We start from the raw sequence: 13058 nt of genomic DNA on the forward strand, positions 1-13058 counted from the left end.
AATGTTATCCTTAAAGTTCCTTAAGTAAAGCTTTAAAAAATAATAGACAGATAGTTGCTAATTCCTCTCAGGGTATTTCTGTAACTCAGGAGTTTTATTATTTCATTGTTTTGTAGGTATTTCTACAACTTACAGGCTAATTTTGATAGCTGTATTTATTGTTTGCCACAGTTATTTGTTTATAAAGCACCCATTCATATGCCTTCAGTAGTTATTTTTAAATGCTTTTTTTTTGCATATAAATAAACTGGTTCTTTTTAAAAAAAAGCTCACCAGGAATATTATATTTAGAATTGTTTTGTCTTTAGGACACATATATCTTAATATTAGACTTAACTGTTCTAACTTCTTAAGTAAAAAATCACTGTAGTTGATGAAATGTTTGATTAGTATTTCCATGGTCTTGATTTAATTGTAAAGCCTGGTTTATAATACTTTTGAGCAATTAGTTTAGCAATTTGAGCAATTAGTTTAGCAAAGAACTGAAACAAAGCTGTTGTATTCCCAAAAAGCTTAGATACTTCTCTATCAGGGATACTTCTAGGTAAGGAAGCTGGTGTTTTTTCCCTCTACTTAAAAAATTTATGTACATTTAAATTCCTTAGCATAACTAGGGTACAGATTTGGAAACTTTTTTCTTTTATGCTAGGAAACAAAAAGCCTTCAATTACAGCATTGCCATTCTGGTGTGAGCTAATCATAGTATCATTTTAACATGAGCGTAAGGCCCTCACCAAAGTTTTGGTGAGATATACTCTTTTTTTTTTCACCCCACTTGGCCCAAGGACCATTTTCCAGAGCTCCCTTCTTGGACTTTGACTTATGGTCAGTCATACTGTTCTCTGAAGTTACTCTTGTTAAATCAGTGTTTTAAAAAATAAAACACTCTGATTTTGTTCATTTTTGTTTTCTTATACAAGAATATTTACATGTACTTCTAGATGCTGTATTGAAATTGCTGGCAGGGTCTATTCTATACAAACTGAACAATCTGGCCCCTTGTTTTATTTGTAAAGGTTCAATGTATCTATGCCTGCCTACTTCAATCTGCAAGGGAGTGTCAGAAAGGCCCCGCATTCGCCGAGCCGTGAGTTATCACTAACTTTTCAGATGTATTAATGAATGTGGAACAAAAGCAATTGTGTTTAAAAGAAAAGAAAGACCATCAAAATAACCTTTATTATAGTAGCAGGCGTGAACACAATTCCAAATTGTGGTGTCAAAAATAACCTACTTTAACTAGAGACTAATTAGCCTCTAGAAAACCTATTGTTGAACTGCCCTGAAGCCATCATTTTAGCTACAAATAGATTTTATATACCCTGGTTGCAAAGTACAATGTTCTTTAAGTCTTTTTAACCAAGTTAAAACAATTTGAACAAAATCTTACCCCACTTAAAAATGGAGGTATTTAGAAAGTTCTTCAAAATAAGACCATGTGAAGGGGTAAAGTTTTAACCTTTTTTTTTTATTTACTTGTGAAAATACAAAAATTAATTTAAATCGAGGCACTTCCTTGAAAGTTTTTAGAGTGCTCCAGGCATCATGTTAAGTATAGAGGTATTTACAATTTATATTGGTACCAAGAGTTGTTCTTGCTTCAGTAATTCACCAGTAGGTTTTCATTCATCAATGACGATATCAAGGTTACTACAATTTAAGGCTGAAAAATACACATTTCTTAGGGCTTATCATTTTCATACACAGAGAAAACACCCTTCTGAGTTTTTCCTTTTGTTTTTCCAAAGAAATTCTAAGCAAAAAAATTGTAACATCTATATTTTGTAATTGGAACTGATTACCTTTCTGTTCTTAGATTGTTTAGAGTTTTGATCAGATAGCTATATTTGATAAGCAGATTGGATGCTTCTGTTGTGTAAGAGGTGTTTTGTGTTTCAATATGAAGACAGAATGAATTTTAAATGTATACCCTGTTTGGGTATTATATAGTACAGATGACATAAAACTTGGGGGTATGAGACCTTTGGAGGCATTAAAGTTAATGTTTCATTTAGGCCAATGTACCTTTGTTTGACTGGTGTGTAGGTCTTTCTGCCAGGTTTGTGAGCTCTAAAACACGTTATTCTACCTTCTCTAACTCCTCCCAGCAGCAAAAGGGAGACACTTCAGCTGGAAAAAAAGTAATGGAAGAAATGGCGTCTGGGGTTCAGTGGGGATTCGCAGTGTGTATGCAATGTTTGCAAGCTTACTTATGTTTCCAATTAATGTAAATAATTACAAAATAAATCAGTGTGTAGTGTCAAGAAGGGATTGTTGTATACCAATAAATAGAAACTCCTAGAGGGTCTGCTGTGAGTTGTTTAACCTCTTGGGCCTCAGTTTCTTCAACTGTAGTAGGAAGGATTGGACTTGATAATCTTTAAGGTCCATTCCTTCACTAAAATCCCATGCTTTTCTTAAGTACTCTGTTTAACAGAATACATTGCTTTCCCACTTTGATTTTTTGAAATTACATATGTAGGGGACATAATGCAACGCATGTTGTCTAAAATAGTTTTTCTGTAGGATGTTATTTTAAAAACTAATCCTTTCTGAATTGATTTATAAATGTGTGTGTATGTAGCCACACATAAAAGGCTAGCTATAGTAGATTCTCAAAAGATAAATACTGCCTGGTAGTCTAACACTGAATGTTATTAACTTTTCTATATTACAGGAGATACTACTCGTCAACGAATCAAATTCAGTGATGACAGAGTATGTAAGAGTCACCTTCTGAACTGCTGTCCCCATGATGTCCTCTCTGGAACGGTATGTATCATTAAATCTAATGTTGCTACTGGTATACTACCAAAATATAACTATTTGATAAAATCTAATCCCTTGTGAAGTTATTACAGAGTTTGTGTGTGTGTGTGTGTGTGTGTGTGTGTGTGTGTGTGTGTGTGTTTTTAACTGTCTTCGTTCAGGTTGCTGATGTAAATCTGCAGTAATGGGTTTACATACAAAAAAGCAATTGATATTTTGCTTTATGTTTTTTTCCTTTCTTCAGAGCACTTAAAAACATTTCCTAATTGGAATGCAGAGGCAGTATGATCTATATAGCACTTGGACGTGTGGTTTAGAAATAATGTAATTGATTTTTAAAGCAGTTTCTTTTGCTCTGTTAGGCAGAGTAGACTTTTAACCAAAATGGTATGTATGTTTGTTAATATTTGTGCCATATGTGGAATTGCGAGGGAAAATGTTAGTAAGTACTTATGTTCACAAAGCTTAATTTGCAAGTAGTGTTGTCACTTAAAATTCACTTATTGCTGTCTCCTAATAATGTAAAGGTCACTTGATTTAGATACCATGTCTTCAGAGATTTGGTTAATTCTAGAGTGTCAGTTTAATTTGGAAGATAGATCACATGATGATAAAGCTCTTTAAAAAAGTGAAACAAAGGATGAGATTCCCTGACTTTGGATTTGGTTGAAATGACTACTCATTATAAGTAGATGCCCTTCAGCTGGCTGCATCTGATAGTGGTTGGAGTTAATAGGGGCTAAATTTGGAGCAGACTTCATTTCTCATTTGCCAGAAATGACTGAAATAAAAGATTTCTGACCTCTCTTTTCAGAAGTGATGAGTTCACATTGCTAAAGATGTCTAAATGTTTAGATGAGTGGTTTCTTCTTTGATAAGAAGAGTAAAATAAGGATATACCTGAAATAGGTAGGTATAAAGGCATGTACAAATAGGAAATACCTCTCTTTCTAGTAGGAAGACAGTTGAAAATACTGTATTATCTTAAAAGGAAAAAGACACCTAATTTTTTTTAGCACAATCCCATAAGATAAGAACTCCAATTATTATGACTATCACAAATAAATTATGAATTATGGCTATGGTAGATAATAAAATCTCTTATCTACTCTTTAGAGTTTCTATAGTTTAAATATTTTCTACTGTGCTGTAATAAATTTGAAATCTATAAAATATTTCATTATCTGTAGTATACTTTGATTTACCATATATATGAGTGTACCAAATATAACAAATTACCACTTCAAATAGCTTTAGGAACAAGATAATGTATAAATTAAGTGGCAGAATTTAGTTTTTAAATATTTTTCAAACCAGCTAGAACAAGACTTTGATTTATTATTTTGATCAAGAGATTATTTGGCTCATGCTCTCAAAAAAAAAAATATTCAACAAATGGTGCTATGTGATAATGGCATATTCACATGGAAAAGAATGAAATGTGACCCCTACCACACAGTATATGTTATACTTAATTTATATAATGTATAAACTAAGTGGCAGAATTTAGTTTTTAAATATTTTTCAAAATTTTCACATTTCAAAAAATGTGACCCCTACCGTACAGCATACCCTCCAAAAAAGTTTTATTTATTCAAGTCTGGCATTACTAATAAAAATCATTTTATAAAATACATAATTATCTGTAGTGTTTTGATTTATCACATTTATGATTGTACAAAATTTAACAAAGTTATTTTACATTAATAAGTACATTACTACTTTAAATAACTTTGGGAACAAGGTGGGGTATAAATCAATGAATAAAATGGCAGAATTTAGTGTTTTATGGTTTTTTTATCTTTTTTAATTAGAGAACTTATAGGTCTACAGAACAAGTATACGTACGTACAGATTTCTGTAACACCCTACTAAACTACATTGGTGAAAGCACATTTTTATAAATTGTGTTAACTGTATTGTCTGTCGTTTAACTTAGGGTTCATGGTTTGTGTTTTGCACTTCCATGGATTTTTTAATAATTTTTCATAATGAGACTTTGACTTACTGTTTTTTTTTTTTTTTTTTTTTTACATGGGCAGGCACTGGGAATCAAACCTGGGTCCTCTGGCATCGCAGGCAAGCATTCCTGCCTGCTGAGCCACTGGGACTCTGACTTACTGTCTTGATTCAGAGTTGCTTTTTTTCAAAGTCTGGTGTTAGTAATAAAAATCTGACAACACAGTTGTGCTTTACATTTCATAATATACCTTCTGTGTTCATTCTCATCTTACTCTTAAAATAGTTCTGTGAAAATGTTTTAGCCACAGTTTACAGATATGTAATTAGGCTCAGCGTTAACTTATTCAAAATCACTCAGCCCTGTTGATTTAAAGTCAAACTGAGACCAAACTCCAATTTTCTGATATTTAGTCTTGTCTGCCATGTTTTCTACTCTGCAGAAAATACATAATCACTTAATCACTTAAAAGGGTGTATGGTTGATTTTAGACTTTTTTTTTTTTTTTGGCTTTTAAAAAGGGGAATTTAATAAGTTTCTAATTTACAGTTCTAAGGCCTAGAAAATGTCCCAATTAAAACAAGTCTATAGATATGTCCAATCAAAGGCATCCAGGGAAAGATATCTTGGTTCAGGAAGGCCGATGAAGTTCAGGGTTTCTCTCTCAAGTGAGAAGGCACATGGTGAACACAGTCAGGGCTTCTCTCTCAGCTGGAAGGGTACATGGCGAACACAGTGTCATCTGCTAGCTTTCTCTCCTGGCTTCCGGTTTCATGAAGCTCCCCAGGAGGCCTTTTCCTTCTTCATTTCCAAAGGTCGCTGGCTCGTGGATGCTCTGCTTCATGGATGCTCTGCTTCGTGGTGCTGCAGCATTCTCTTTTCTCTCCGAATCTCCTTCATTCTCCAAAATGTTTCCTCTTTTATAGGACTCCAGAAACTTATCAAGACCCACCCAAATGGGTGGAGACATGTCATCACCTAATCCATCTTAACAACCATTCTTGATTAAATCACATCTCCATTATAGTGATTATAGTTTCAAACATACAATATTGAATAGGGATTATTCTGCCCTTATGAAATGGGATTTTGATTAAAACATGGCTTTTCTAGGGTCCATACATCCTTTCAAACCAGCACATTCCACCCTCTGGACCCTAAAAAGATATGTTTTCCCCATATACAAAATATATTAATTTCGTAACAATATCAGAAATCCTTAAACCATTTCAGTAGCAATACAAACGAAATACAAGATTAGAAACAGTACACACTCCTATCAAAGTTAGTTACAGGCATGGTCTGTTCTAAGGCAAGGTTCTCCTCGGCTCTGGACCTATAAAAACTCAAAACAAATTATTTGCTGCCAACATACAAAGGAGGAACATTCTTAGGATACATATACCCATTTCCATAGGGAGGAAAGAACACGGGTCACTGAACCCATACAGTTTCGAAAACTTGCAGGGCAAAGTTCATTAGATAGTTTACAGATATGTAATTAGGCTCAGTGTTATTAACTTATTCAAAATCACTCAGCTCTGTTGATTTAAAGTCAAACTGAGATCAAACTCCAATTTTCTATTTAGTCTTGTCTGCCATGTTTTCTACTCTGCAGAAAATACTTAATCACTTAAATTAACTTAATCACTTAAATTAAAAGGGTGTATGGTTGATTTTAGACTTTTTTTGTAAATTTTTAAATTTTTTTCACATTTGAACATCTCTGAAATATGCATCTTAAAATTAATAGAAAAGTATTATGTCTTAATTTAACTGGTAGCAGTTTTCTTTTTTTTTTTTTCTCGGGAGGTAGGTTTTATTAGCTCGTGTGCACGAGGGCCCAGCTAAGTCACCTCAAAAGTCTGAGCTGGTAGCAGTTTTCTTATGGTACAGAAAATAATGGTGAGGCTTAAAATTATTGGTGTGTCTTAGATTATGTGAAATACAGTTAAGGAAAGTGCTTTTAAAGGCACTTGCCAGGGAAATTGAGGAGCAATCATTCCCTTTTGTCAACATCATAAGACATTGTCACATATAAGGGTTTTTTGTCAACATCATAAGATCACATATAAGGGTGGGATCAAATAGTTGTGAACCTCTTTCAGAATTTAGAACTTCTTCAGAAAGCAGAGTTTGATGACTTGCGATAGAACTTTGTGAGACTCAAGGCTTGTTATAGAGTGTTGCCCATGGGAACTTAACGATCATCCAGAGTTTGATTTCCTTATGACCCTCATTGCTAAAAAAGGCTATTTATATAAGTTTGTTTTATGTACGAAATAGCTTGTAGTAACAAAGCTGGTGACTTGAGCACCTAATCTTTGTAGACTAAATGCTTTTCACATTTCTTTATGTTTAAGATATCTATTACTTTATATGTTCTTTTAGATGAAGAATGAAAAGAACTAAATCATAACTTTTGATTTTATGATGCTTTTTCATTGTTGTATAGAGTTGCCCTTTAGTTTTGCTGATCTTGTTTCTCAGGTCTGTCACTTTTAGGAGAATATATGACTTACCCATATTTTAGATTGTTCAGTAAAAGAATACATATAGATGTATTTCCTGGCTTTTTCGTTAAAAAGAGGTTAGACTTTATATCATCTCTTGGAGATAGAGAATGCAGTTTCTAAAAGATAGTCGTAACTGACAATTAGTGTGGAATTTTTTTGGAGTTCAGTTAATAAAAATGTCCTGTGACTTTTTAACTTTCATTAATCTGGTAGAACTAATAATCCTTAAGCTACTAAATCAGAAGTGGTAAAATGTAGAACAGAGAATCAAAATAATTATATATAATTTCAGATTATAATTTTTATAGGACACATAAATATTTCTTATAGTTTTGGAAGTTAATGTACTTCAAAACCCTGGGTTATTATATTCCTCTTCATGTGGAATATTTTCTTAATCGAGTCCCACTCTTCCCCATGTTGGCACACTCCTTTTTTTCTCTGTTCTGTTGTCATACAGACAGTAGACAGCTTCCCCTTTTGTGTTTTGTAGGTTAGGCAAAACACAAACCTAAGCAGGGTAGTCACTTTTTTCTCCACACTTTACTCCTGGTACATTTCTTTTCTGAGGAAAATAAGGATATTAAAGTGCTTAATATCTTTCCATTTAGTTCCTAGTGATCTGGAAAACAGGTATGTGATGATAATTCACAGAAAGTGTTAAAACCAAACTTAGAAACAGAAGTTTGAAATTAAGATCTGCAGGCATGAAAATACTTTTTAAAAGTGCCAGCCCAAAATTCATAAATGGTACTACTGAATTTATTGTAGCCCTCATCCTAGAATATAATTTTAGTGTTTACAGATGCTTATGTCTTCTAGTCCGAGGTCGTCCGAGGTCGTCATTTTGTAGTGGGAGTAATTAAGGCTCAGAGATACTCTTTGTTAGATGTCTCACAATCATTGAATCAGAAAGTATTGTATGGCATGCAGGAATCTCAGATTTACTTATATCTAAATACTTTAAAATGTGTTTTTTTCTTGTTAGTTTTTAAGATAACACAAATACCTAGGGCAGTAACTTTTAGACCATTCTAGCTCCCTGAAGATATCTCAAGCACCCCAGACATGAGGACAAGCCAATTTCCCAAATTTTCAACTAAAAATTTAAATACTTTAAGTATAGAGATTTTCCATGAAATTTTGCCTTAAAAAAGCTTTGCTCAAAAAATAAAAAGGGGTGGGGTTGGATTTGAAAAGAATTGATCTTGAGAAATACTGGAGGACAAGGTTAAGGACTCTGAAATTTTCAGAGTCATTATTAAAGCAAAAGTTTGTCTGCTTTTTTGAACGGATTGAATGGCAGAATTTATTAGTCAGTTAAAAATTCTGAGTTGGTTTTATGGTGTCCCAGTAAGTTCTGGGTTTTATCCAAAGTACAGTTTTTACTAATTGAACTCTCTTTATTGCTCCTCTGACTCTTTCTTAAGGCCTGGTATCAGAACAAGATTATTGGGAACATATAAACCTGAATATTAAAACTTGGTAATATTAATATTAAAACTTGGCACTGTAAAGAGCTATGAAAATATGGAGAAGCAGATAAGTGATAAAAAGTAGACCTGTACAGAATTTTCTCAACTAGCCATTTGAATGTAAGTTTCAGTAGGGCAGGGACCTTGTTTTGTTCAGTGCTAAATCTAGTATCTGGAACAATGTACCTCTTTCTTGTGGTGAATGAATAATTGATCCACTCAAAAGTAAAATGCTAAGGTGGGCCACAGTGGCTCAGCAGGCAGAGTTCTTGCCTGCCATGCCAGAGACTTGCATTCAATTCCCAGTGTCTGCCCATGCAAAAAAAAAAAAAAAAAAAAAAAGCTAAATAAATAAGTAGGTTTCAAAATTTTAACATTTCAAATATTAATAATTGTTAATAGCAAAGGTGTTACCTTTAACAGATAAAGAGGCTGAGAGCATCTTGGTTTTGTTGAGTTGTTTATCGAGTATGACAGCAGTGGTTACATATACAAATGTGAAAATAATTAGTCTGTTGATTTTTTAAGCACAAACCAGAAATAGTTCATTTGGGGCTAGTTTGGTATTATTTAAAAGTGTTTCTGTGATTAGCCCAGATTACTGGCTTCATTTATTTTATAATTTTTAAATTTATTTCACAGCACTTCCCAGTGGGCAAAATGCCAGATAAAACTTAGGTCTTACCACATTTGGCTTTAGAAGTGTATTATTTCTTATTTTATGCAGGTTTACTGTTTGAATTTTATTCTTCTCAGTTGATTGTAAAAATGTCTATTTCTTTAACAAATATTGTTTGTATATACAGTATACAATATACAAGCATGTATATAGGTATTAGCAAAGACATATTGTTCCCATACAAAACAGAAGGAGGTATGGAAGTCATTGTTGAGGGAGGTTTTGTTTTATTATCTGGTATTTGGTAAATATATTCCACTGACACATTTGTTTTTTCAGCGTCATGATTCTCAGTTCATGCCTATTAACTAAGAGCCAGGAATTATCCTCTCAGTATTCCTTGAATCCTTCAGATCATTGTTAGAGAAATATAGCTTGGTAAACTGCATTTTAACATGTCTGAAGAAACTTGTGTGTTCTCTGAGAATATTCATTGAAAAAAGGGAGGATGGGCTACAAATGCATCATTTGAAAGACAGATCAGTGAGCACAAAATAGAACAAAAATACATGAAAAGCTGAATCAAATATTTATTGTACAAGTAGTTAATCACAAACATCAAAGGAAGTCATAGATTCTTTTTTTAAATTGTGAAAAATAACATACATACAAAAAAGTAAATTTCAAAGCATACCACAGCAATTAGTTATAGAACAAATTTCAGAGTTTGATATAAGTTACAGTTCCACAGTTTTAGATTTTAAATTCTAGCTGTTCCAAGACACTGGAGACTAAAAGACATATCAGTATAATGATTCGGCAGTCATACTCATTTGCTAAATCCTATCTTCTCTGTTATAATTCCACCTTCTCCTTTGCTCTTTCTTCTACTCTTTAATGTATTTGGGTTATACCCATTCTAAATTTTTCATGTTGGAAAGGGGTGTTGATAATATGGGACAGGGGAATGGGACTACTTAATGTTCTGGAGAGGCTGGCCCCTGTGGGTTTCAGGACTTACCTGCCCTAGGAGTCCATCTGGAGTTTGTAGGTTTCTGGAAAGTAATCATAGTGCCTGGCACCTTTGTAGAATGTCACATAAAGCCCTAGGTGTTCTTCAGGGTTGGCAGGAATGATTTTGGTTGGGGTTTGGCAAAGCATGAAAAGTAGCAATTTGTTGCTGAAGCTTGCCTAAGAGTAGCTTTTCGACTATATTTGAGATTCAGGAGCCATGGATACCTTACTTTGTTACATTTCTTGTTCCCCTTTTGCTCAGGAAGGCATTATTGATGCTATGGTGCCAGGGCCAGGCTCATCCCTGGAAGTCATCTCTCAGGTTACCAGGGAGACTTTCACACTGGGTGTCATGTCCCACATAGCGGGGAGGGTAATGATTTCACTTGCGTAGTTGGGCTTAGAGGTGCCATCTCAGCAACAAAAGAGGTCCTTTGTAAGTAACTCTTAGGCTAAGCATCTCCTCTATATAAGTAAGCTTTGCAAGAACAAGCCTCAAGATCAGGGGCTTGGCCTATTGACTTGGAACTTCCAAATGTTTGATCAGTATCAGGGATTTCCTTGGTGATAAAGTTAAGTAGTTCCATAATTTTTCTCCCATCCTTCAAGAGACTTTACCAATACTTTTTAATTATTTGCGCAACATACTTTGAGATGTGCTCTGGTTTGTTAGCTGCTGGAATGCAATATACCAGAAACAAAATGGCTTCTAAAAGGGGGGATTTAATAATTTGCTAGTTGTACAGTCATAAGGTCGAGAAAATGTCTCAATTAAAACAAGTCTATAGAAATGTCCAATTCAAGGCATCCAGAAAAAGATACTTTGGTTCAAGAAGGTCGATGAAGTTCACGGATTCTCTCTCTAGTGAGAAGACACATGGTGAACACAGTCACAGTTTTTCTCTCAGCTGGAAGGGCATATGGTGAACACGGTCAGGGTTCCTCTATCATCTGGAAGGGCACATGGCAAGCAGAGCATCATCTGCTGGCTTCTTCTCCTGGCTTCCTGTTTCATGAAGCTCCCCGGGAGGCATTTTCCTTCTTCATCTCTAAAGGTCACTGACTGGTAGACTCTGCTTCTCATGCCTATGTCGTTCTCCTCTGCTCTCTCTCAATCTCTTCTGCTAAATATCCAAGTTGGTGGTTTTTAAAATCTGCCTTCCATCCAAAGCCACTAGTCAACTTTGCCAGATTATCTGCAATTTGAAAACAAGGCTCGTCTTCCTTCCAGTCTATAGTAACACATGCTGCATTTCTGTCCAAGGCTTTATCAGAAGTGTCTTTAGAGTCCACATTTCTACCCACAGTCTCTTCAAAGCATTCTAGGCCTTCTCTCTCAAGCTTCTCACAACTCTCCCAGAGTCTTCCTCTTATCCATTTAAAAAGCCGTTCCATCGTGTTTGGTATTTGCAAACTGCAACAGCAACCCACTTCTGGTACCAGAATCTATTCTAGTTTGCTAGCTGTCAGAATGCGATATAACAGAAACGTATTTTAAAAAGGGGAATTTAATAAGTTGCTAGTTTACAGTTCTAAGGCCGAGAAAATGTCCCAATTAAAACAAGTCTATAGAAATGTCCAAAGGCATCCATCCAGGGAAAGATACCTTGGTTCAGGAAGACCAATGAAGTTCAGGGTTTCTCTCTCAAGTGAGAAGACACATGGCAAACAAAGTCAGGGCTTCTCTCTCAGCTGGAAGGGCACATGGCGAACATGGCATCATCTGCTAACTCTCTCTCTTGGCTTTCCGTTTCATGAAGCTCCCTGGGAGGCGTTTTCCTTCTTCATCTCCAAAGGTTGCTGGCTCGTGGACTCTCTGCTTCATGGTGCTGCAGCATTCTCTGCTCTTTCTGAATCTGTTTCTCCAAAATGTTTCCTCTTTTATAGGACTCCAGAAACTCATCAAGACCCACCCAAATGGGTGGAGCTCTACCTAATTCAGTTTAGCAGCCACTCTTGATTAAATCACGTCTCAAGGGAGATGATCTAATTACGGTTTCAGGCATACAATGCTGAATAGGGATTAGAAGAAATGGCTGCCTTTACAAAATGAGATTAGAATTAAAACATGGCTTTTCTAGGGTACGTACATCCTTTCAAATCAGCACAAGGCTCATTGTAAAGGGTCCTACATTGTAAGTGCTCACAGCAGTCATATATTCAGGAGGTGCAACTGTTATTTCTAAATCCTGAGATACTGAGCTGTGTATATAGAACTGGTCACTCTTAGAAACTTTGGGTATTTATGTGACAACTAAGAGCTCTGAAGCAATGAAAGTCAATACTACCCCATACAGAAACTGTTTAAAAAGTTGAAAAAGGGATCTGACCCTGAGTAGAGATATGAAGGAAGCTGATCTGGATAGGACAAAGGTAAATCAGAATGCAGGGTAAAGGATGATATGGTCCATATTTTAGAGCTTCACCTTCTATGTGACACCAAAGGGAGATGTGTTTATTTAGTGCAAAATTTATATTTTGAGTAATACATTACCTAATTTAACTTGTATGGTCAGTTTAGTTGAAAACCATGGTGTATTAGTTAGGGTTCTCTAGAGAAACAGAATCAACAGGGAACACTCACAAATATAAAATTTATAAAAGTGTCTCATGTGACCGTGGGAACGCAGAGTCCAAAATCCTCAGGGCAGGCTGTGAAGCTGATGAGTCTGATGGAGGGTCTGGACAAACTCCACAGGAGAGGC

The 13058-nt window shown here is 35.0% G+C and overlaps 1 protein-coding gene across 20 annotated transcripts in view; it reads left to right on the top strand.

Moving 5' to 3' along the window:
• The window catches only part of LUC7L2 (LUC7 like 2, pre-mRNA splicing factor), a 92455-nt gene that overhangs the window by 13491 nt on the left and 65906 nt on the right, over window positions 1-13058 (top strand). For 11 of the 20 annotated variants that reach the window (XM_077145251.1, XM_077145181.1, XM_077145106.1 and 8 more), the window contains 2 exons: window positions 1017-1087; window positions 2678-2772. In XM_077145251.1, coding sequence (XP_077001366.1) covers window positions 1017-1087; window positions 2678-2772 — 166 coding nt within the window. Of the gene's footprint in view, window positions 1-1016; window positions 1088-2677; window positions 2773-3583; window positions 3679-13058 lie in introns of those variants that run through there. The other 9 variants (XM_077145596.1, XM_077146040.1, XM_077146168.1 and 6 more) reach the window with 2 other exon arrangements.

The sequence above is a fragment of the Tamandua tetradactyla genome, chromosome 1 (genome assembly GCF_023851605.1).
Source record: "Tamandua tetradactyla isolate mTamTet1 chromosome 1, mTamTet1.pri, whole genome shotgun sequence".
Lineage (NCBI taxonomy): Eukaryota > Metazoa > Chordata > Mammalia > Pilosa > Myrmecophagidae > Tamandua > Tamandua tetradactyla.